A 25,804-nucleotide genomic window follows, 5' to 3' on the forward strand; every position below is an offset into this window, starting at 1 on the left:
AGCTGGGTTAAGTCTACTATAGAAACTATTGTCTCCCACAAAGCAACAAATTAATTTTCAAATTTGATTAATTTTATTTATTTATTTAATACTTAGATAATTTCCCCACACATTAAAGAAAATAATAAATTTTCCGTAAATTAAGCATCTAATTCAGATTCTTATAAATTATGCCAAGTATAAATTAATTTTAATGTATGAAAAAAATTGTTCATTAATTTTGAAGTTTCCTATGTGATTTCCATTAATATATGAAAAAAATTGTCTTACCATTACAACAAAATCAAATCATGAAATAAAAACAAATTTTAGAAAAAAAAATAATTAGTTGTTATAATGACTAAATTAGAGACCATTTTAGAGACTAATTTTTTATTTATTTTTAAATTAGTTTATATTATTATTAAATAATGTTTAAATTAGCATCTAATTAGCTACCAAGGTTTTAACTACTAATTATTTAGATTCTAAATCTGGTAGAAAAACCTTGGTAGGTAGCTAGTGATACCAAATTTTAATTAGATACCAAATTTAAAACCATTTAACAATAATAAAAACTAATTTAAAGTTTTCTTAGTTTCTAGGTCTCTAGTTTAGTTACTATAATAACTAATTATTTTTTGTTTTTAAAATTAGTTTTTATTTCATAATTTTCTTGTAGTGTACATTTTATTAATTAAAATATTTGAAATATTAATTTTTGGAGTTTTATAACTTTATCACGATTTTAATTTTATAAAATATTTCAATAAATTAAAAAAAGAAATATTTAAACTGTTATTAATCTCGACTCCTAAATAAAATAAACCTATATTAATTTATAAAGTATAAAAAATTTGATGAATTTGCATGGTTTCAAAAATCTGGATGAGAAAGTACGAGGATCCTACTCACATGTGACAAATAGTCTTGTTCCTGGGACCAGAATCTATAGGTTAAAATTGACCTAATTTTGTAAGGTTGAGAGGGATGACTATTCCTTCCCCCTACTTTTGTGTGGTCATCAAAACAAGAACAATAGCCACCAATTTGGAACATGGTAACTTTTATAACACATTCAAGTTTTCTATTGATGCTTACCTTAATCTTTTTTATATGGGAATTTTTGGGAGTTTGAACTTTTTTAACCTACTTTTTCATAGGTTAATAAAAAGAAACTTATTTTAAACTTGACTGCGGGTTCAATTGATACAAGTTTATATCATTTTCTTTTAAAAAAGATATTTTTTTGCATGATATTTAATTAGATTTTAGTTTCTTTTTCTAATTAAAATCTTCTGTCACATTATTAATAATATTTTCTTACAAGAAAATCATTAAATAAAAATCAATTTTAGAGATAAAAATAAGTAGTTGTTATATTGACTAAATTAGATACTATTGTACAGACTAAAAAAATTATTGGTTTCTAAATTAGTTTATGTTGTTGATAAATAGTTTCTAAATTAGTTTATGTTATTGATAAATAGTTTCTAAATTAGTATCTAATTTGCTAACGTTTTTGTTACTAAATTTAGAATCTAAATAGATGGTAGTTAAAATCTTGATAACTAATTAGATACGTTTACATACTATTTATTAATAATAGAAACTAATTTAAAAATTAATAACTTTTTAGTGTTTAAAATAATATTTAATTTAGTCAATACAACAACAAATTATTTTTAGTCTCTAAAATTAATTTTTATTTAATTTAATGATTTTTTTAAATAGTGTTTGGTATATATATATATATATATATATATATATATATATATATATATATATATTATGTTTGTAGTGTTGGTGGAAACATGGAATAGTGTTTCTTAAAACTTTTTAATATTGCTGTATTTATTTCTTAAATTAATTATTAAATTTATCTTCTAATTTTTAATAAATTTCTAAAATTAAAATAATTTATTATATTTTTTAGTTTTTCTTCGTTCACTCACTGGGATTTTTATTTTTTTATATAAGATAAATTCCTATTTTTTTAACTTTTTTTTATTAGATAATGATGGATAATAATAACACTTTTTGTATTTATATATTATGCTATTGATTTTACCCATTGTACTCTTTTTGTAATATTTATTTTATTATCTTGACATTATATATGCTTCACGATATTAATATTATAATGTTATATTAATATTATAATGTTATATTGTACTATTTTTTAAGCATATATTATTTAATATAATGAAAAATACGATTTCCATTTAAGGTAGGACATTTTATTTTGTTTTTAATTTGATTTGAAATATTTTAAAATATAAGTTAAGATGAATCGAAGAATGTATGAAAAGAATATAATAACTAAAAGTAAAAAAATAGTTAAAATAATTGGTTTGTAAAAAAATAAAAGTTTAAATTTCATTAAAACTAAAATTATAATTCAAGATATATTTTTATTAATAACTTAAAATTTTATACTAAATATCATATTAATAAGTCATTTTAAATTTACCAGTTACAGACTTTTTATCATATTTTTAGTTAGTTTAGATTTTTTTTTCTATTTTCCATTTAAAAAGACTTAGCTTTATAAATCAGATAAAAAATTACTATTTGTAATTTCCCTAAATTATTATTTGGATATTTTAAGCATAAACCAAAACAAGTTAAAATGTTTAACGCTGTTGATATTATTGTATGTGAAAAGTTTGTTCTGAAAAATTTATTATAAAAAACTCATTTAAAAAACTTTTCATATTTTTCATAAAATATAGTTCAAAAAGTTTGTTTTTAGAAAACTCATTCCATAATGTTTCTTATAAGTTTCAAAACATTTATTCTAGAAATTATGTTCCAGAAATATTATTATATTTTAAAACAGATAATTTGGAAGTCACTATTAGAAAATATAAAATAGTTATTTTTTTTTTAAATTTCATGGTGTACAATTAGTCATTATGGGGTACAAGAAGTAAAAGCTGACAAATAATCAGAACTCATTTTCATGGTATGACCCGTTGGGCAGAGCCGGGTATGAACGACTTTGTTCAAATTATTTTTGTGAATTTTGTTTAATAAAAAAACATTTATTAATTATATGATTTTAGATGTTTTTTAAATTAAAAAACACTCAAAACAATTTGTTTAACTTTTCAAAACTAGTAAAAACACAAACCCTGTCACACTTGTATGTCCCCATATTTTGTTATACTGTTTTATTTTAAGTTAAAATTTAATATTTATATCATTTTAACTAAATATATTATGCGATTTTGTTTATTATATGAAAATAAAATAACTAAATATATTATTCATTGCACAAGTTATGTTGTAATAAAAAAGTTTGATTATATAAAATGAAATATTTTTAATGCTTAAAATCTAATTATAGTAAGATGTGGGTAGTCAGTTTTTTTCTTCTAAGCGAAAGTTTCTTTCTGATATATTTAAGTTTCTTTTCTATTTCATTTTTCCCTATGTTCTAGTTTTTTTTTTCTGTTGTTTCTTTAAATTTCTTTCATGGGTTTGATCATTGGAAATATTTGATTGCAACTTAAAACATTCAAAATAAAATAAAAAGTAATTTATGTTTTTCAAATAGATTCATTCTTGTTATATTTACCAGTTGAAACATGATTTTTTTTTTATATTTGTGTGTCTATAATTTATATGAAAAAAAATTATAATTTTAAAAAGATTTAAATATAAATATTTTTGTAAGGATAAATTGAGAAGTTTTCTAGTTATTTAAAAAATTGTAATACTATTTGTTTTATTAAATAATAAAAATGATTTTAATTTAATAAAAAAGTAAAATTGAGTAGTTAAAAACGAATTTTTTTTATAGGCTATCGATGAAGGACATGCTTAATGAAAATAATTTTTTTAATAGTAATTTCTGGTTTCTAAAAATTACTTATATTTTTCCAAACTTTTTTTCAAAAATTACTTTATTTTTAAATAAAATGAAAACAAGGAAAATGTGACTTGAGTCTCAGCGCGAGAATGGAAAGCAAACGCACCAGATGAAGATGAAGATCATTTCTTCAAATAGAGTAAACATATTATATTTAATAAAAAAGTGAAGTTATTTTAGTAAAAGTATATAAAAATAGTATATTAATGACTAGTTTTAGTCTACGCGTAATTGAAATTAAAATTTATAACAAATAAATATTTTAATATGTGAACTATATTATGGTTAACATTTGTGATAAATAATATCTTTAAATATATGAATTATATTTTAGATTTATAATAAATAAATACACTTCCATTTATAATAAATAATTTGAATTATGGTGTAAAATTATTTTGAACTATAAAACAATTTAAAACAATTTAATGCGATTACTGTGGTAACAGAGGCTATTTTTGTTTATTATATATAAGTAATGTTAAAATATGTGATGTAGTCCTATTAGGATCATTGTTATTATATGTAGGATCCTCAGGAACTCATTTTCCCCAGAATTGGAATATGGTAATTGATATTGGATACTGCCTTCTATACACAAACCTCATTCTCTCACTGTATCTGCTGCTCTATCATGCACGAATACAGATAAGGTAAGTACTCTATATACCAGTATAGGTACATGGTGCCTTTTAAAAATTAAAGCTAACCCTAGGTTAATATTCTTTTTTAAATAATATATTGGTTGGAATAAAGAGAATGACTGTCCTTTTTTCTTAGTCAGTTGGTTGGTGTGCTCGTTGCTCGTTTTCTCTCTGTGTGAACTCCTCGCACTTCTCTTGCTTTTTTTACTTCTCGTTCTTGTAAATTTCAAGTTTGGATAGTACTTGTAAAAGTTACTCAAACGCTCAAGTGAGATGAGATTTCGGTATTCGACACTCGGATGTATTCAGTGTATAATGATGACGTACCTGATTCTTGGAATTCATATCTATTTATATCATTATCATGAACTCTTTGTTATTGGACCAAATTTAGAATATGAACTGTAGTTAAGAATATATTATCTAATGTCTAGTTGTTGATTAGCCTTACTAATCCTTTTAGGATACAGTTCTGTCGGTCGACCTTGACGGGACATTGGATATTTCAATCCTGACCCGTACATAATATATACCAAGAATATACAATATTTACATGGAAATGTTAAGAGAAAGTCAATAAAATCCCTAAACATAGCTTAAAAATTGTCATTTGGAGATGATCTTGCAAGTACCTAAGGCATATCTAGATATACTCCAAGCCACATTTAGTTTCACTTGAATATACTAAAGTCTAAAAGCCACTACAATTTTTGTACTTAGCATGGACCAGGCACGGGTACATTTTAAAAAGTGAAGTACCAATGTTTCAGGAGTCACTGCGTAGTTCCCAACAGATGGAACTCGTATACTAGGTGTAAACTGAGAGGTAGTTTCTCCATTTGCTGAAGTTTCTGTCATCTTGTTTTGATCCTCACTCCTCTGCTTTGTCTTAACTTTAGCTGTTGTATTTTCCTTGAAGGGAAAGTGAAGGTTTGTTTCAGTATGGTAACTATTGGGCAGAGATTGATGATTTACATGCTGTAGTTCAACATTTCCATGAATCTAACCGTGTATCCACCAGTTGTTGCTCATAGTAATGGTAGGTTGATTTTTCCTCCTTATCTGTAAATAATTATACCAACAAGAAAATAAGACAGATCAAGATATCATTTTAGATGTATGATTATCCATGCTGATTTATGCAGTCATTCACTGATCAAGTTTCATTATGCCTAAAAACATTATGAGAACTGTGTCCTTGTCAAAATGATTCATATCAACCATGCTTTGGATATTAAGATATCAACCTTTACTGATGCAATATGAAGAGAATTGTGTACCTTGTGACATGAAACCATATCAGCATTTTAGCTTCATCTTATATTTCTCATTGTAGTTCAGCACATATTTTGAGAGATCTGTGTAATTTTATTCAGTGTCTGTTGATATTTGATGACTTGTTGATGCAGTATGGCCTTATACTAGACAGGTTTATGTAAGGAGAAGGGAAATATTGTAACTAGTAATTGTGACCAAGGAAATCAGTTGGCATATCAGAATTGGTTTAGGGAGGATCAGGTTTCTCATTCTCATATTTTTCATCCTTGAATAATATAGTTCCTCTTTATTCTTCAGTAATCCTTCTCTATCTCTTCTCAGGAAATCTGATTTTGTTAAGAATAGGGGTCATCATGGATTGAATATTTCAAGATCCATTCCAAATAAAATAGATTGAGTGTAAAATTTAGATATATTTTAACTAGATTAAACTGAATTGAGTTTTTTTTTAATTCAATTTAAATTAGATTAAATTCATTTTGTATAATTTTTCTAAAATTAGATTTAAATTTAGATTTGAATTGGTGTGATGTAGACTCGGATCGACTAGATCCATCCTCTAAGTTTGACTCGTTCAGACTAATATAGACTCAACTTAATCAAACTTGAATTAATTGAGTTTGGTTTTAATTGACTAGGCCTAATTTGAGTTGGGCTTGGTCCGAGCCATCCTAACTTTGGTTAGGCTTGACTCAACCCATCATGCCATCTTAGCTTTAAGAATAAAAGTATAAAATAGTTTGATAGGTTACCTTCAATCTCAATAGAAGGAGAACTAATCAATCATGGTGATGAGGCATGTCAAATACAATGATGGATATTTGTGTATTATTATTATAAAATTCACATCTTCACTTAAAAGTCAATGCAAGTCTTGTCATCACAAAAATTGAGGAAATCGTTGATCAAGGAACGTAAAGATTCAAAACTCTTATATTTAGAAGTTTTGTTTCGATGATAGATCAAATTCATTATAATCCTATGTGTTATTGTTTTTTTATAAAGGATTAAATGTGTTAATAGGTTTGTATTGGACTATGGATCATGTTCATGAATGAACTCTAAGAATAATTGATTAGATTTCTCAATTTATGTTTTCAGAAACTAAAAATCACATTTTTAATCAATAAATGTTACTTTCATGAATCTGGCATTAGAAAAAATTCTAATGCGTTTCAAATTCAATGGTTGTCACATAATTTTTATGTATCACTAATAAAAACATCTAGATATATGTATTCATATTTTTATTAGGAAACCCTAAACTATTACTTAATTATATTACTTAACTATTTTATAATTAGGAAGGAGTTATTGTTATGTAATTATGATATGGTGTTTAGATCTATTGATTTATATGTTTATTATTTTATTTTTTGTTTGTGATGATAAATTAAAGTTCAATTACAAGTTTATAGTGAAACACAATAATTTATGTATGCATATATGAATTTCATGTAGAATCTTACTACTAGTGTCATGATAACCCAATTTATAATCTATAATTTTGTTTCTAAAGTTGAGTAAAATCTCAATTTTGGCACACTTGATTAAATAATGAACAACAACATCAATTTGAAAATCAAGATTAGTTATGTATAAAATGGTGTTTGAATTATCCTTTGTGCCTTCATTCTTTCCAATTGATTTGTCAAGCATTGTGCTTAAACTGGTAATTGAGATTTCTTTTGGATAGTTTATTTTTTTTTGTGTAAATTCCTTTTGATAGTTGACAGCACTTGTGGTGTGACACTAAAAAGGCAGCGTTGAGGTCAACACAGTGAATGAAGGTGGGACACAAATACAAAAGGTCTCATAATAATTGTTTTAGAATGTACCCTTTCTTCTTACTTTTTGCTACTTTGACTCATGCATAAATGGTGCTATGACTAGTCAATTTTCTCTTCCACCAAGTTAAAACAAGATTCAGAGTCATCATGTTTTAAGGTTGAATGTATACTCCTTTGGATTGAAATGGATTTGGTTTTCAATTGATTCTGCTACTGCTGTGATGTGTTTGATATTCTTTCATGGTGGTTAGGTATCTGAATTTACCTCAAGTGGGTATCATTCAATATAGTGCGGATCCTATGATTAGTTTATGAAAATCCAAAAATCAATGTTCATGGTTGGTGCTCACCACATGCTTGTGAAATTGTTTCAGATGGTGATGCAAATTTTTCTAAGGATAGTTCTAAACTGTTTGTTACAACTTTTTTCGTAAGAAAGTTCTACTTTAGGGGGTGAGTTTAACAAATTATTACTATTACTACTATTATTATTATTTATTAGATGGAAGAGTTAATTTAGTTCACACAACTTGTTAACCTATTTAAAAAGGGTAATTTTAGATTAGATGACTTCATAATTTACAATAAAAATTATTAATTTTTTTACTTAATCATTCTATTTATTTTTGTATTATATCAAAACACACACTACAAGAAAATCATGAAATAGAAACCAATTTTAGAAACAAAAAATAATTAGTTGCGATAGTGACTAAATTAAAAATCATTTTAGGGATTAAATAATTTTTTGATTTCTAAATTTGGTAGCAAAACCTTGATTGCTAATTAGATATCAATTTAAAAACTATTTAACAATAATAGAAACTAATTTAGAAACCAATTTTTTTTTAGTTTCTAAAATGGTCTCTAATTTAATTACTATTGCAACTAATTGTTTTGGTATCTAAAATTTGGGTTTTTATTTGATGATTTTCTTGTAGTGACAATTTAAAGAGTGAGACTTTTCTTTTATTCTTCCAATTCCAATTAGAATTTTGTATTATTTTTTTGGTTTTTTTAAATGTGCATTTTACATGTCGCCTTCGACAAACTATATTTTTTTCTTTCATCCCAAAACTACTCAAATTGCCTCTCTCTTTAATTCTATTTTTTTTTCGCTGTTGTTGAATTCAATTTTAATTATTTTTAGAATAAATTATCAATAATTAAATTTTTTTTATCGTGATTTAATTCATTAATTGAAAAGGTAAAATATAATTTCTATATTCGAAATATTTATTTATTAATTATTTTCATTATGATATAATTTATACATTTAAAAATATTGATTTAATTTGAATTTGAATTGATAATAAAATAAATATTTAATTATCTTACCCAATGCATAAACTGATAAAAATACTAGCTTTCACAATGTTTGAATTTTCAACTTCCAATCTTTTGAAACATTGCTCCTGAATTTTCTATTGATGAGGTAAACATGATAACTTTGTTGATCTAAACCTAATTTTATGTTTTCTTTCTAACTCTCTTTTTTATTTATAAAATATTTTTGTGTGACATTTTGTTTAATTTTCAAGTGAGAATAATGATTCGAAAAATATTAACATTTCCAAAGTTAACTATAACATTTTTATCCTTCCTTTAATTTTCACAATCAAGCTCTGACTTCTAAACTCAATTTTCAAATAGTTTAAAATTAGCATAAAAACGCTTTTACAATATTATTATTTTTTATTTCTAAACGTTTATGGTATCAATTCTAATAGTACAATCTTTTGTACGCAAATAACTCATTCTAAACTCCTTAATATAATACTATTTTACACTAATTTTCATTTTCTTGTTTTCCTTTTTAACCTTCATTTAATTAATTTGTCTTTAAATTGACATATTTTAAAAAACATGGCATCACATGTTTCCCAATTTCATCAAACACTATGATGATTTTATCCTCTCTCGTTTTTTGTACAGGATATTATCTTTCTCGAGAAAAACAAAATGAATACTTTATGCTTCACCCTTTAAAATAAGAGACTATGGATTTGGTTTTAAAGTTGTGTATAGTATAATTCACCTACAATTATATATTTACTAAAACAAGTGCCTAGAGTTAGGATGAAAATTAACTTGTATTTGCAGTATTGTCTTAAGAAAATATTCATATTCACAGAAAATATGTAGATTGATCAAATGTGAAATATGAATAAGAGTATATTTCACTTTTAAATTGTTCTATCTTAAATTTTTAAAGTATTTTTTATTTGTTTTTATTTGTTTAGGGTTAGAGATATCTCATTTTATAAAGTTGAGTTATACTTAGAATTTATTATTTAATATTTAATATTTTATTTAAAATTTTATATAAACTTAATAAATAACAACTAAGTTTAGAGACTATAACTAATTAGTCACTATATTAATTAAATTGGTCTCTAAAAGACTAATAGAGACTAATTTATAATATAAAATAGTAAGTAGCTAAAACTTTGGTAGCTAAGGATTATATACCAATTTAGAAATTATTTTATAATTTTTTTTAAGTTTATAAAATGGTTTTTAATTTAGTCAAATATTAACTAATTATTTTGATATTTAAAATTAGTTTATATTTAATGATTTTTTTAGTGTGAGTATATTTATCATTAAAGAAAACAAGAATATAACACAAATTTTATACCCATTATGCACTAAAAATGAAGATAAATATGAATTTTTATTTTAAAAATAAAAAGATATAGTCAAATTCATACTTTACCAATTTCGTTTTGATTCATATATACTAGACTAGCTTCCATATGTTTTTTTATTCTCCACTAATTAATTTGTTCTTAGTAACAAAATTAAAAAAATTAATTTATTTTAGATTCGTGATTAAGGGTTCATTCATCACATTTTTATGTCTACTAAGTCAATATCTGTAGATATAAGAATAGAGAGAAATGCGCATAACGATTTGGAACATACATCACAGCAATAAGGGTAATTTTGGGAAGAAAATTCAAAGGATCACGTGAGTGTCATGTGAGAGATAACTTATACTCACTTAAAAAATAATGACAATTAAAATAGAAATTTCCAGTGTAATTTCGATTAATTAAGAATTTATAAATAATTATATTAAATAATAATAATTTCCTTTATTCCATAAATTGATGTGGATATGGTTTATACTTATTTTATTAACAAATAACAGCTACCATCTGAAATAGGGGTGCGAAAAGAAGGTTACTTTTAAGAATAAATTTAAAGAGAGATTATTTTTTATTTCTGATAATAAAAAAGTTCTGCTCAACATTTCATCGTTTTGTTTCACTTAGAATATTTATAAATATTTTAGCTTATGTAAAAAAAGATATAGTTTTCATACCGAAATTGAATGCTAGAAAGTGAAATTAGGTAGGAGGATATGATTTATAACTTATTTTATGCTTTTTTTTTTATGTCATGTTTAAACTCTTCCTTTGATTATTTGAAAAGATGTCTACAAGTCAAAGTCTTGAAAATAATGTACACTAAATTGAGTTTATTTGTTTTGAGTTATAGCTTGAGGTTAATTAAATTTTGAACTTTGGTGTGTTGTTAAGTTACTATTTTACTTATTAATTATCTCTTTTTTACATGACATATTTAACTCAATTTCTTAAAACTAGAAGTATTTTGGACCCAATTGGTTTCCCTACGCTCACAAATTTGTTTAATATGAGAGAACGATTATAACTATCAAATGAGAACAAAAACTCTTTATTTGAATATTATCGCATATCATAATAAAAATAATAATATTCCATTAATGGAATCATACAAAGTTTTATTTTAATATTTTTTAACACACTCAATTTCTGAGAATTTGTTGGAGATCTCACATCAACTAGAGATGAGAATATTTAATTGTATATAGGTGGGTGCAAACCTCACCCCATGAACCGATTTTATGGGGTTGAGCTAAACTTAAAGTCCACTTCGTAATATAGTATCAGAGCCATTTAAAGTCTATCCTAACGAGTGTTTATTGGGTCTATCGTGTCACCCGCTATCAGACCGTTATCATTGATTATCAGACCACCTATAATATATTGTCCCATGTGAGAGGGGTGTGTTGGAGATCCCACATTGACTAGAGATGAGAATATTTCATTGTATATAAGTGGATGCAAACCTTATCTCATAAACTGGTTTTATAGGGTTGAGTTAGAATTAAAATTCATTCGTAATAGAGCTCAAAGTTTAAAGACATTTTATGATAGATTGTTGAGCATACAGGGAGTGATTATTTTATGGAGTGATATGTAAAAAATGATTTAGAATCTTTCTACTAGTTATGCCCTTTGAGTGTGGTTGTCGAAGACACTCACTTATGATGTTCCCAAGCATCTAATTATTATGTTAGGTTACATCTATTAAGCTATTAATACAAGATAGCCAAAAGCAAAAGGAAATCTTCCAAAGCAAATCGACCAAACATAAACAACAAGCTCTAAGTTAATTACGAGCACAACGTTCACACTTTAGCAAATTAGGGCAAATTTTTTTATAACTTTCAATTAAACTAATATGAACATGTTTGGAAGTGGAAAACAAACTTTAGGAGGATTTGCGGAAAGCGACAAAGAACTTAGGATTTGGTTATGATTACATGGTATCATGATTTAATTAGTGAAATGTTGCATTGATTATTGTTGTAAAAATCTATTGTTAATTTCATAGTATAAGTGTGAATGTTGGGATTTCGTGCCCTAGATTTTGCACTGATACTGTTTATAGGTAGCAAGAAAAGTCAACAAAATGATGAGACTACTAACTTTTTGTGTCTCCTTGTTGCCTGTAAGCTGGAATTAAGTGTTACAATTAGTAATTAATTTGTTTAATTAATTAATGAAACTTAATTAGGTCCCATATGTGGCCGCAAAGCACGTTGTTAAGAGAAAAGTAAAGGGAAAGTTTGAGTTTATGGGGCAAAGAACGCAGTGACTTTATTATGGAATCTTGGTTAGTTAATTAATTTTATTTTATAGCAACAAATTCAATGCTCTTATTGATGGATAACACGAACGAACGACAAGTAGTTGATTAGGTTTGCTTTAATTTAAATAAACCCTAATTATTTGATTAATTAGAAGAACAACTTTGCTTAATACTTTGTCACCACAAAAGCACTCGTGGGTCTGTCTCGTACCCCAAAAGCAAAAAGTTATTCCTATTCGATCCAACACTGCTTTTTTTTTATTATTATTTATTTATTTATTTATTGTTGTTTCTTAAATATTCCCACACATTTAAGATATTCCAATTCGTCATGTGAAATGTTAGTTTTTTATTGGTGGCATTTACGTTGTACTAATTATACCAAACATGTTGTGAACCCCTTTTTCGGAAGTAGAATAAGTCTATTAGAGCGCACTAGAGGAATAAATCCCTGAAATGTAAAGGTGTTAGGTTTTGAATCTAGGGCATTTTATACCTCCCCAACTTTAATGGTTTCTTTGGATTCATCAATGAATTTGAAGAATAGAAAAATGATGAATTTGAGAAGAAAGAAATTGGAGAATGAGATTGTTTGAATTAAAGGAAATTAAAATAAAATATTTTTTTATGAAAGTTTGTGTTTTATGTGATCTGTGATTGATAAAAAAAAGTTGAATGGAGGAAATTGTAAGATTATAATTATTATTTTTTATTAAAATTAATTTAAAATAAAATATGATTACTTAGATGTATATGAACTCCACGTGTTGTGATTAGAACGTTATTCTCATTATGGTCCATAAACTCACTAAAAGGTACAAATTATCTCATTGCAGATACATGCAAAATTGCTGAAAATTGATTTTTATAAAATTAAATAAAATTTCAATAAATTGTAAAAGATTTAATTAAAATTATAAATTTCGTAAAACTTAATAGAATAAATAGAAATCAGTATAAAAATTTAGTACCTAATAAATATTAAACACAAAATAAATGATGATAAGTTATTTATACTTACTACACATTTAAAAAAAAAACTTCAAATTATTTAATACTGTCAATACATAGGAAAAAGGTATCGAAGTGGAGGACATTGAAAAACAAAATTAAGGGGGTGTATAGTCTAGCCAAGTGGATCTAATAATCAAAATTTGTGAAGGATCTGGTTAAGGAATTTTATACAGACAAAATGTCTACAATAGATGATCTAGGTGTTAGGTTAGACAATATTAATTTCCAGAAGTTAACAAACACCAATAATAATATGTTGATTTGTCATTTTGAGGAAAAATAAATTAAGGAAGCAATTTGGGGATGTAGGAGTTGCAAAAGTCCCGACCCAAATGGTGTAACTTTCAACTCTATTAAGAACCACTGGGAGGTTATAAAAAAAAGATACAATTAATACAAGTAGTACAGTCTTCTCGCAAAGACGAAAATATACTTGGGGTTGCAACGCTTCATTCATCACATTAATACCCAAAACATAAAATCCTCAAAGTTTAAATGAATATAGAACCATTTATCTCATATGTTGCATATAAAAAATACTATCCAAAGTTCTCTCCAATAGAATCAATAAGGTAATAAAAAAGTCATTAATGTTTCTCAATCTACATTTATCTCTCAAAGAGGATTACTAATAGTGTCCTAGTAGCAAACAAGGTAGTAGATGAACTAAAAATGAAGAAGAAGGAGAGCGGTGGTAGTTAAGATAGATTACGAGAATGCCTATGATTCAATAAATTGGGAAATTCTCTACTATATGATGGATAGAATGAGTTTTTGTACACAATGGATATAATGGATAATAAAGTGTCTAGAATCTTCCACAATCTCAGACTTGGTGAATGGAAGCCCACCAAGGAATGCAAATCATCAAGAGGGCTTAAACAAGCACCTTTTCTGTTCCTAATTGTGGCACAAGGCCTATCTGGGTTGGTGAACCAAATTGCTAAAAAGAGCTTATTCACGAGTTTGAAAATTGGGACAAATAAAGTAGAGGCGAAATTACTACAATTTGTTGACGAAACACTCTTTATATGTGAACCAAGTTTCCAAAATATCTTGGCTATTAAATCTATATTTAAATGCTTTGAATTAGGTTCAGGACTAAGTGAACTTCCATAAAAATAAAATAGGAGCAATAATGGTTGATAGAAATGTTCTACAAACCTTTTTTGGGGTCCTCCACTACAACACAATGAAAATTCCCTCTAAATATTCAGGTATGCCTGTAGGCGGAAACCCCACAAAGTATACTTTCTGGGAACCAATGATTACCAAGATTAGAAAGAAGTTGTCAGTGAGGAGAGGCAGGAGCATATCTTTTGTTGGATGCATATGTTTAATTAAATCAATCATCAATGCTATACCAATGTCTTTCGTCTCCTTTTTTAAAGCCTCTGTCAACGTCTGCAAAGCTATTAGAAAGCTACAAAGAAACTTCCTTTGCGGTTCAGGGTCAGAAGGGAGGAAAATATCCTGGATAAGTTGGGATAACATATGAAAATCAAGATAGGAAGGTTGGCTAGGAATTAGATAGATAGAGTTTTGTAATAAGACATTATTGGCAAAGTGGAAATGGAGATTGAGTTCCTCAGAGATATGTTTATGGAAGGATGTTTTGAAATCAAAATATGGGTCTTGGTGAAACCTAAATGGAGATAGGATAAACAAGCATAAATGTAGATAATGGAATGACTTAAGTCAAGTCTGTGGAGCACAAGATGACAACAAATGGTTTGATTTTAATGTGGAGTGGCAAGTAGGTTATGGATCTAGAATCAAACTATGGGAGGATGTTTGGGTAGAAAATATGCAGCTTAATAATAAGTTCCTAGAATTTATAGCAACTCCCTACTTAAAGAAAAACCACTTAATAGGTTTGGGAGATGGTCTAGTACAAGATGGGTTTAGAACTGAAATGGAGGAGAGAATGATTCGAGTAGAAAAGTCGCAACTAGCTTAATTTATGATATGCTCAACATAACAAATCGTGCACTGGGACAAGGAGGATAAATGGATCTGGAGAGACATAGACACCAGCAGTTACATTACACAAAGTTGGCAAATTCGATATGACTGATAATTAAAAAAAAATTAACACGCTGTGGGGCCTAAAAGTATTGTCATATGCTAATCAGTTTCACTACTAGAACACTTTAATCAGTTTCAATGTTTGTGTTTTAATAAAGAGTGAAACAAGATATGGTGAGACTTGTGGAGTTATGTCATTTGGTGTATTTGGAAGCACATGAACAAGGTTCTGTTTAATCCAACAAAGGTTGATGCAAAGAAAATAACTATGGCATAATTATAGACTTGGGCTTGGATGAAACATATGATCCCTCAATCCTATGCATTTATTTGACAACTAAGTAAAATATGACACCACTGAGTGAATTGTAACCCAATTGAAAAAATATAAAAGTGTGAGAAACATTAGAGGAGGCAGTTGTCAAGGAGAAACATTATGAATCTTCTTTTCATGTCATCCCTACTTGTAACCGTCATCAAGTGTGACTAGTTTTACCATTTGGGATTGAGAGGAATTTGTTCTAACTCTTATGTATTGAGGTGATATCTAAATACAATATTATGTTCTAGATTGATGATTGATATTATTGTTTTGTTTATAATGCTTGGTTTACCATGATCTAGAATCTTAAATCTGACTGGAAAGTATTTTTATGGTTCCGACCTAAACAATAATACTTAACATATTTGAGTGCTAGGAATAGACTTGAAATATTAATTTCTATCAACGTCTAATCTTAATGATAAGTTGTTTTTATAAATATATGAAAAATCGATATTTAGGAAGCATTGTTGGAGATCCCACATTGACTAGAGATTAGAGCCTTTCATTGTATATAAGTGGGTGCAAACCTCAATCTTATGAGCCGGTTTTATGGGGTTGAGTTAGGCTTAAAGTCCACTTCGTAACATGGTATCAGAGCCATTTTGAGTCTATCCTAGCGAGTATTTGTTGGGCCTATCGTGCCACCCGCTATCGGACCACCCATAATATATAGTCCCACGCACGAGTTGGCAGTCTCGGCGTGAGGGGGGTGTGTTGGAGATCCCACATCGACTAGAGATTAGAGCCTTTCATTGTATATAAGTGGGTGCAAACCTCAATCTTATGAGCCGGTTTTATGGGGTTGAGTTAGGCTTAAAGTCCACTTCGTAACAAGCATCTTAATCATTTTATATGCGAGGAATCCATATAAATGAATTTTATACAAGCATCAATATCAATACAAAAAAGTCACAATATTGTCATGCTAATCAAAATACAAAAGAGTGAGAAAGATGAAACTCAATCCCTATTTTTCCAATTGAAGCAAAAACTTTTTGATTTGTTTTACTGTTAATTCTTGCCATCACAACAATTCTCAAACCACCTTTTATTCTGTTTTTATATTTAGAGAATTTTGTACTTGAATATTCAATTATTCCTTGTGGGGTCGATATCGGTCCTTAGGAACACATTATTACTTTTGACAACACGGTGCACTTGCCATAAAAAGTCATCAACTTTATAACACAATTAGTTACTTATTTATATAACATATGATAAATGGTGTTGTTTTATGTTATATATAACGTAATTGATTATCATTTAGTAATTTTCTTTTTTATGTGTATTTTTATATTTTCTTTTATTTTTGAAGCATGCATGAACGCTAAAATATATCAATTATGTTACTAGTAAATCACTACAACCAATTATCAAGATTATTAAAATAGTTAATTCATATATAAAAGAAAATTAATACTAATATGCAACCTTCGATATTAATTTTGATATGCATTGCAAATGACACAACACTACAGCGAAATCAGACCAATCTGAAGAAAAAAAAAACACATCTTAATCGATTATGCTTCCAAAGAAGAAAATAATCGATTATGTTGAGTCATATAATTTGATTATCTTCTCTCATAATCGATTAGATATTGTATGTGTGAGTGCATCTTTTACATAGTTTCATCTATGGTCATTGTGCATACTACAAAGGTTTTTTTTTTTCTATTTTTCTTCTTTGCCAACTATCTTTCTACTACTTTTTTCACACCTTGCAAAGGAAGTTCGGAGCAACTCAAATTGGCGTATCAAATGTGTTGAATCCTCAATTTGCCATCTGGGTAAATAGTATTTTTGTCACAAAAAAAATAAAATAATAAAAAGGAACATTTCAGGGATGTTCCAATCCATATACAAAATAAAAAATAAAAAATAGTCAACCCATCTACCTGTATGCAAAAATTGGGGCTGGTTAGACCCTCCTCTTACTGTGTCGACATTGTCCCTAAATTTAAATATCACCTGCAGTCTATACAAAAACAAGATCCAATCCTAAACCATCCAAAAAGCTTACATAAAACCTCCCCAATTAACTCATGATTATGACAACCCTATCGCATTACAATAATGTAAATAAGTGGTGTAAATATAATTAATAATTTGTTCTTGCAGTATAAAAGCTTTTCTCTTCTTGATTTCTGCCTTTCTTATCCATGGTTCCTTTATGAATTTCTTTACACTGAAAATTGATTAGAACTGTTCCAACCACCAAAAATCGAAGTTGTTCCCTACCCTCATTCCTCTATATTCAATGTTCATTTTTCCTCCATTCGTGACTCGTAAAGATAAAAATGCACAAAAACAAACTCCATATTTGCATAAGATCCCTTTATTTTCACTAACATTCCTCCAGTCTTATAGGTCATAAATCCACTAAATGTTATAGTCCCGCTCTGTGACAATTATCCCTATGGTATAGCCAACCATTAGCATGTTGGGACTTGCCTTTACCTTAAATTTTGGAGACATTCAAGAGGATTTAAACACCAATATGAGTAAGTATAAAGCAGTCTAGGATATATATTTTCTTATTAGCCAGATCCATGACTTTAGTTGTGCCATCATGAAAATCTCCAACAAACCAATCTTATTATTCCTAAAAATTATCTTATTTCTATGACTTCATATGACCCACACCACTGTCATCCACATACATCTCCATGCTCTATTATGTTAGTACATAATTTCAAAAGATAAAACTACTAAAAATGTGTCTTTGGATTCATATGTTGGACCATACTCTCCCCCACCCACTTATTACATAAATTCCAGACTTTCAAGAATAGCTTACATATGAAAAATAAATTATTTACATTTTCTTCCTCCAATTTCTCACATGATGCATAGACTATTGATTAATTTTATCCTGCTCCTTCTCAAATTATGATTTGTGGCAATCCTATTTTGTACAAGTCTATCTCCAAGCGAAATGTTGGGAAAATTGTAAGACTTTTGTTTTCCAAATATTCCTAAAATCTTCAATTATGTCCCCGTTTTTAGATAGATTTAATCAAGTAGTTTAGATTTCAAAATGATATGGTATTTGTTTGTTGGTGAAGATTGTTTTGTCTATGTCTATGGAGTTGTAAGCAAGATGGTTGGATAGTAAAGCTCTTATATAAGGGTTGAAACACTCTTAAAGTATATTTTTTAATTTATTAATTATTTGTTGATAAAAAATATTTGTCATAACCTAACTAAATAAGCCTTTATGTCATATATAGATGAACAATAATCAATAAAAAAGTATAAGAATAGTTTTAAGGATGACTAGCTAGATAAAATAACATTTATACATATGAAATGGCCAATTATGATTAGAGTATTTAAACAAGGATAATCTGTCTTAAGAAATCAAAAGAGATTTTTTTTAATACGTAATAATCTTTCTCTTTGCCATTTTCCGCACCGCAATTTCTAATAAAAAGATCCTTTTATTTCTTTAATAAATGGCTTTAGGACATGCAAGTCCTTTAAACAATGAGGCCATGCATGATGCATGACCACTTAGAAAAAATCCACGTTGTTATAATTACTATATTTGCATTTGATTGTCTATTATATGTATAAATATTTTCAAAGTTTGTATATGTTTGAGAACATTTTTTTCCTATTTCACTTTTGATGTGTTTTAGACTCTGAAATCAAAAGAAACTTTTATATATATATATATATATATATATATATATTGGATAAGAAAAAAAATATTGAAAGCTAAGTGAGAGCTAAAAGAATACCAGGGTGTGCTTCTCAATTAAAAAAAAAAAACTAAAAGAATATGACATAAAAAAGGCTAGTAGATATTTATGTATCACGACAAGTATCTTTTTCCCAATTATTAAATTGTAAAAAAAAATCATTTAACATATATATAGGACTTTAGATAATTTCATTTTATAATTATTGACGTCGTTGCTGTATTCCTTCATTAACACGAAGACACATTTTTGCTTTTTTTTTGTATTCTTGCTGTCTAGTTGTAATTGACTTGATTTTTTTTTCTGGGGAAAATATTTAGAATCCAATTAAAACTTTAAATTAAAATATTCATCTATGCCACTTGTGTGTCCTTTCTGTGATATACTACAATATTCCCAAATTCTTCGCAAAATTGAGATAAGTAGATTGCTTTCCTTGGTTACTGCAATGATTCATGCCTAAACTTTCTTTTTTTGAAATAGGACATTCCCCATAATAGAATATTAATCCCTTCCAAAAAACAAAATTATTGTGCTTAAACCTTTTCTATTAAAGTTGGTTTTATATATGTATTTAGAGGTTACTTTTCTTACAAATTCGTGTTGGGTGTTTTTAAAAAATTCATAATAATTTCATATAAAAAAGCAAAACATCATTTTGAACTAAAAATTGTAAGTGAATAGGTTTGTTTATCTTTTTACGTATACATGCGATTTTTAGCTCATTTTAAAGACGTTGAATTTGTAAACATTCCAATTATTATAAAAAAAAATTGATGTTTAAACAACACTTTGGATAAACATAGAAAACCATTTTTTTGATTGGATGATTCTTTAGATTAATTAAGGAGCAATGAGTTGCTTTGTTGTATTGTGTTGTAAAGCAGCACAATCTTTTTAAGCATATATAATTAAGAGGAAGGATCTCGCAATGGAGATTATAGTATTTGAGGGCATTTGGCGTTATCACATCTATCTAGCAACCTACGATCATTTATTATTATGCCATACAGCTAGGACTCTCATTTTAGACACAATAATGATGTTCCTCCTTAACCTAGGATCTCAATTATTGCTAGGGTGCCCATGTTCAAAATTAGGAAGGCAAAACCAAAACTATAATAATAATCATGCACCAAACACACTCATTCAACAAATTAAGAATTTATGGGGATTAGAACGTGATCAAAATCGATCCTGCACTCATATACTGCTTTTCTCTTGTTCATTAATGAGTTTAAACTGGTATTAATGAGTTTAAATTTGTGGAATATGAAAATGAAAATTTTGTTGTTTTACTTCTTATTTTGCTTCAATTTTATTTTAGTTTTATTTTTTCTTTTCTGATTAATGTCTTGATTCATTAATGTATTTGGTGTCGATTTAAAGTCTCTATTAGTTTTTTTGTTATGTTTGAAAACTTGGTGGTAGTGTTATGTTTTTTGTGTGTTCGTTGTTTTTGTTTTGGCTGATTCCGACAAGGTTATTGAATTTTGAGTAGTACAATTGATATGTATACGAATTGGATCACCCTTTAAATGATTCGTATTTATTTATTTATTTATTACTTTTCTTAAAAAAAATAAGATGAAAATGATTAAGAATAGATGAAAAGCTAATTAATGTTTGTGTGGTGTGATAGAGAAAAGAAGGAGAGAGAGAAAGAGAGTGAGAGAAAGAAAGGTACAGCTAGCTGTGTGCATCTTTCACACATGATTTTGTCAACCTAACGTATCTAAAGTATGTGTAACCTGATCTACATATATGCCAAAGTCATGCAGCTTTTAACCCCACCCTCTTAACAAAAACAAGTACAAAGCCTATCATCTCAACTCTGGGTCCTATGTGTACACTTGTGCTGAGCCAGCTAGCTAACTTGGTAGTCCCACCATTTGCATTTGTGTAATCTCTTTTTTTTTTTTTTATGCTAGTTTAAATTGTTAAAGATTCTTTGTCCAGGTGATAGAATCATTCTTGGATCAAACTGCTGTTTTCTTTCTACAAAGCTCCTCCATTTAGGGCCAAAATGGTTTGTCCAATCTTCTTGTGTGCGGTAGTGGGGAAGATACTGCTTAATCTTCATCCCAGCATCATTACAAAACTGCAAAATTTCTTTATTTTGAGTATCATACGCCTTCCAATTATCAAACCCACTTGAATGCAAAAATCCAACTGTGTAGAAGATGTCCTCGTCTGGTATTGATGCTGACATTCTATTGTCCCACCTGATCAATTTTTTTTACAATTTCAAGTCAGTAAAGAGAAGAAAACTACTAATGGTATTGATGTTATAAACGAATAGTAATAACACTATTGATAACAGTAACATGAATTGATGAGGTGAATTACTTGTTTCTGTTCATGGGGTAAACCAAGACAGGTCCTGTGGTGATGTTTCGTTTAAGGATGATGTCCTTGAACACGCCAGAGTCAAAATCCATGATTTGAGATTTTGGTATAAACAAATTGAGCCACGGGTGAGGAACATCCCACAGTCCTTGTGACTGTAGCTTCAGCTCTCCACTCCGGACTCTGTTCAAGAACTCAACGTATGAGACATCTTTTTCATAGTAAAATCCTGGGATGTAGCTCAATCCTTGGAGTAAAACTTGGAGTTCCTACACCAACATGAAAATAAGAATGTTACTCACAACATTACAACATTAAAATTATAAGAGTGAGTGTGAGAAAGGGTTAAAAATGAAAAGACAGATGATGAAGGCAATTGCACATGAATGAGATGTACCTTGTCCACATTGTTTTCACTTTGGCCATCATAATATTTGGCAACTTCTAGGCAATAGAGGACGCTGTGTTTAGTTACTAGTGAAATTATTCGAGCATGGTCGGCTAAAGGGAAGAAAGAAGATCTCCAATTATTTATGGGTCCTTGGTGCATTAGCAACGACCCTTCCACATAATCCACACCAATATTTTGTTTCCTTCCATTCATTGAGATTAATTGTTCTTGGTCTTTGGTAAAACTAGAAAAGTCTTTGTACAGAAGTCTAATCCATTTAACCTGCAATAAATAAAAATTCATCATTCATAAAGTAATAATATATACATAAGAATCATTTCTGATGTAACTCGTATACACAGAAAAACCAAAACTGATATCACAAGACCTTATACTCAAAATGAGAAACAATAATGACCACACATTATTGTACAAAATGAAAAACAATAATGACCACATGATTATAGTTTATGCAATGAGTCCCATCAAATAGTACTACTAGAGTACTTCTTGCTCAAACCCTTATGTGAAATTCAATTCAATCATCTCTCTCACCAACTTTCTTATCCTTTCTAGTGGAAACATATTTATGTATGGGCCTATGCTCTTGCTACTATTTTCAAATACAGTTGATTTTTGTATAAAGAAATTAGAGTTTGGATGAGCCTAATTATTGGTCGGCTTAAGGTCTCAAAGATATATACATTTTTTCCAACACACATTTTAATGCTTTTTAAATTTGAAGAGTCCACGTTGTTCACCTGTAACTCGTCTTGTTTTCGTTTTCGTATGTGTCTCTCATGGATGACCAATGTGCACTAACATAATGTGAAACCTATGTATGTGTATGGGGTGCAAAGAAAAATGATGACATAAAGCTTTTAGGACAAGGACATTTCGATGCTTCCGTAAAGCTTGATGGTTGAATAATAAAACATGTAGAATTATGAAATGTTGGAGGGAGAAGCTACAAGACAAAGTCCTAGTCAATTCTCAAGATTTAAACGTACCCTCTTCGGAGCTGGCGCAAGAGCAATTCTTGCCCTTGTAATAATTCCAAATTGTCCTAAACCTCCAAGAACACCGTGAAACAACTCCGAATTCGTCTGAGGAGAGCATGTCACAGTTTCTCCCTTTCCTGAACCAAACCAAAACTTTATTAAAACACAAATAATAATAATTAATATGCATCATTGCATGCATGCACATGTTCTTTTAACAAACATTTGAGCAAATTAAAATTCAGCTGCCACTTTATTTTTTAATAGACGAAAAAAAACGACTTGGACCAGTAGTAAGTCTGTGAAACTCATAATAATCCTAATAAAAAACAAAGAACAGTTCCAGAAAGCAAGATTTTGTAAATTTCTATCGCAATCACAGTCTGATGCATCGCAACTTCTTAAATTCTTTGCTTTAAAATATGAAAGCCGAAGTTGCAATGAAGTTCTGAAAACATTAAGAACCACAGCACCTTGGTTCCCTCAATTATTTTATTTCCTTTCCCCTTCCAATCTCCCTCTCTCCTTCCTTTCCAAGCTCTGACACTTTCCAAGGTGTCCAATGACCAATTCTCACAATATTAAAACCCTGATTATTTAAACTCAGATGGTTGTTACAAATCTAAGAGCCCACACTCTCCCAATAAACAAAACTTAGATACAAACTTCACTTTATGCAGCACTATTGGGGTCATTTTCTCATCAGAGTTCAAGTTTTATCTTGATTTTAGACAGAAGGCTTCAATTCTGATTGGAAAATGACATAAACAAAACAACAGTTCAAGATGGTATATCTAGGTTTGTTAAAAAGAAAGTTATTGTTATTATATATGTATGTTAGGGTAGTGAGGGAGTTTTAGCTTGTTCTGCCGGTTGTGGTTTTTAACAGGACTAGTTTTGAACAGTTGGTTAGAAGAGTTGTGTTGTAAGTTTCTCTTAAGGTTTTTTTATATATGGTTGGATCTTGGTGAAGAAAGATTGTTATGTATATATTGTTTCTTTGGTGATAAAGAAAAAAGGTAGTGATTGATACCAGTAATGACATCCATTTCACGAACAGTGGAGATTTGAGGACCATAGCGGAAGGTTTGGCCACTGATGCCGGCATTGGAGAGAGTTCCTCCGACTGTCAAGTACAAGTAATCAGTCCAAGAGAGAGGTGCAAGTCCATGCTGGAGAGTGGCGTGAAGAACATCGATCCAAAGTTGTTCACCTCCAACATCAGCGTAGTGAAAGTAACCGACCGAAGGGTCCACCGTGTTGCTCACCTTTATCCCCACACCACTGCCCCTCTCTCTGAACCCTGCCATGTCCACCACCACGCCGCCACGTGCCATGGCCTGCCCCCGCGTGGAGTGCCCTTGTCCCCTCGCCGCCACCTTGAAGGGGACAGCGCCCTTGTACGACGCCTTGATGAGCCGCGCGATGTCATTCGCCGACGCCGGGTGGAAGACCGCCAGCGGGACTTCCCGGGCCATGTTGCCGTAGTCCTTGGAAACCCTTCCTTGAAGGGCTTCGGAATCTCCTCGGAGCTTGTCGAAGACATCTTGGTCCACTGCGGCAAGCTCCGCAGGTAAAACAGCCTTCCATTGGGAGGTTTTTCCAACTGTGGAGATCAAACGCGTGATGGTTATGAGTAAGAGGATGAAGTATGTGGGGGAAGGGTGCTTGTGAGGTACCATTTTCTTGGTTTGGAGAATGAGAGAAGAGAGAAGAGAGAAGAGAGAGTGATTTGTTGTGTTTAGTGTGGATGGAATTTTTTGGTTGTTGGTGTTTGTTGTAGTGGGGAATGGAGGTGGAGGAGGTAGGGGCTATATATAGAATGGAAGAGGACTTTGCATGATAAAGGAGGATATGGGAAAATATTTAATTTCACACATGTAGAGATAGAGAGAGAATGGGCTGGATTTATTATAAGGATTTTCTTCCATTTTTTCATTTAACTCATTTTTCTTCAAATTAATAAAAAAACTTATCACATGATACCCTTTAAATGTGCTAAACATTGTGAAAAAATTAATATAAATATAAAAAATGAGGTGAAAAAATATTAGATTATTTTATTTTATATTTTAACAAGTATATATATGATGAAAAAACATGTTTGATTTAGTAATGCTCTCCCATTATTTTCCATTGGGATAGAAAAATATTCAAACCAAATTGTGCATTGTAACAAAAATTTTGTACATTGTGTGTGTAAAAAGGGAGGGATGCTAAATGTCAAATTCAAAGATACCATGGAGAGATTGCATTTGGTCCCTCATATGAAAATCATGAAGTATTTGTGTAAAGCAATTTTTTTTTAATGAGGAGCTAGGAAATAAAAATAAATTTAATGAAGTGTTAGAAATTCCAAAATAGTTTTTTTTTATCACTAAAAAATAATATATACATATAGCGAAGAAAAAAAGACAAATCAGATATTAAAAACACCAATAACAATAAGAAAATCAGCAAACAAGATTTTAATTGCTTTTTCTGTGATTGTGTTT

At 28.9% G+C, this 25,804-nt stretch overlaps 1 protein-coding gene and 1 long non-coding RNA gene across 2 annotated transcripts; one reads left to right on the top strand and one right to left on the bottom strand.

The window, feature by feature from the left end:
* Window positions 1-5,212: 5,212 nt before the first annotated feature.
* On the top strand, window positions 5,213-7,719 carry LOC137822999 (uncharacterized). The gene is made up of 3 exons (XR_011083043.1): window positions 5,213-5,326; window positions 5,420-5,539; window positions 7,508-7,719. It is a non-coding gene; the product is annotated as an uncharacterized lncRNA (long non-coding RNA).
* Window positions 7,720-21,237: 13,518 nt separating this feature from the next.
* LOC137822552 (cytokinin dehydrogenase 3-like) lies at window positions 21,238-25,105 on the bottom strand. The gene is made up of 5 exons (XM_068627452.1): window positions 24,343-25,105; window positions 23,319-23,446; window positions 22,315-22,590; window positions 21,918-22,186; window positions 21,238-21,793 (listed from the first exon to the last, which is right to left on the bottom strand). Exons 1-5 carry the CDS (start codon window positions 24,989-24,991, stop codon window positions 21,496-21,498), a joined length of 1,620 nt encoding a protein of 539 aa, XP_068483553.1. The 5' UTR covers window positions 24,992-25,105; the 3' UTR covers window positions 21,238-21,495.
* Between the last annotated feature and the right edge of the window lie 699 nt (window positions 25,106-25,804).

This window comes from Phaseolus vulgaris, chromosome 9 (assembly GCF_000499845.2).
Source record: "Phaseolus vulgaris cultivar G19833 chromosome 9, P. vulgaris v2.0, whole genome shotgun sequence".
NCBI lineage: Eukaryota > Viridiplantae > Streptophyta > Magnoliopsida > Fabales > Fabaceae > Phaseolus > Phaseolus vulgaris.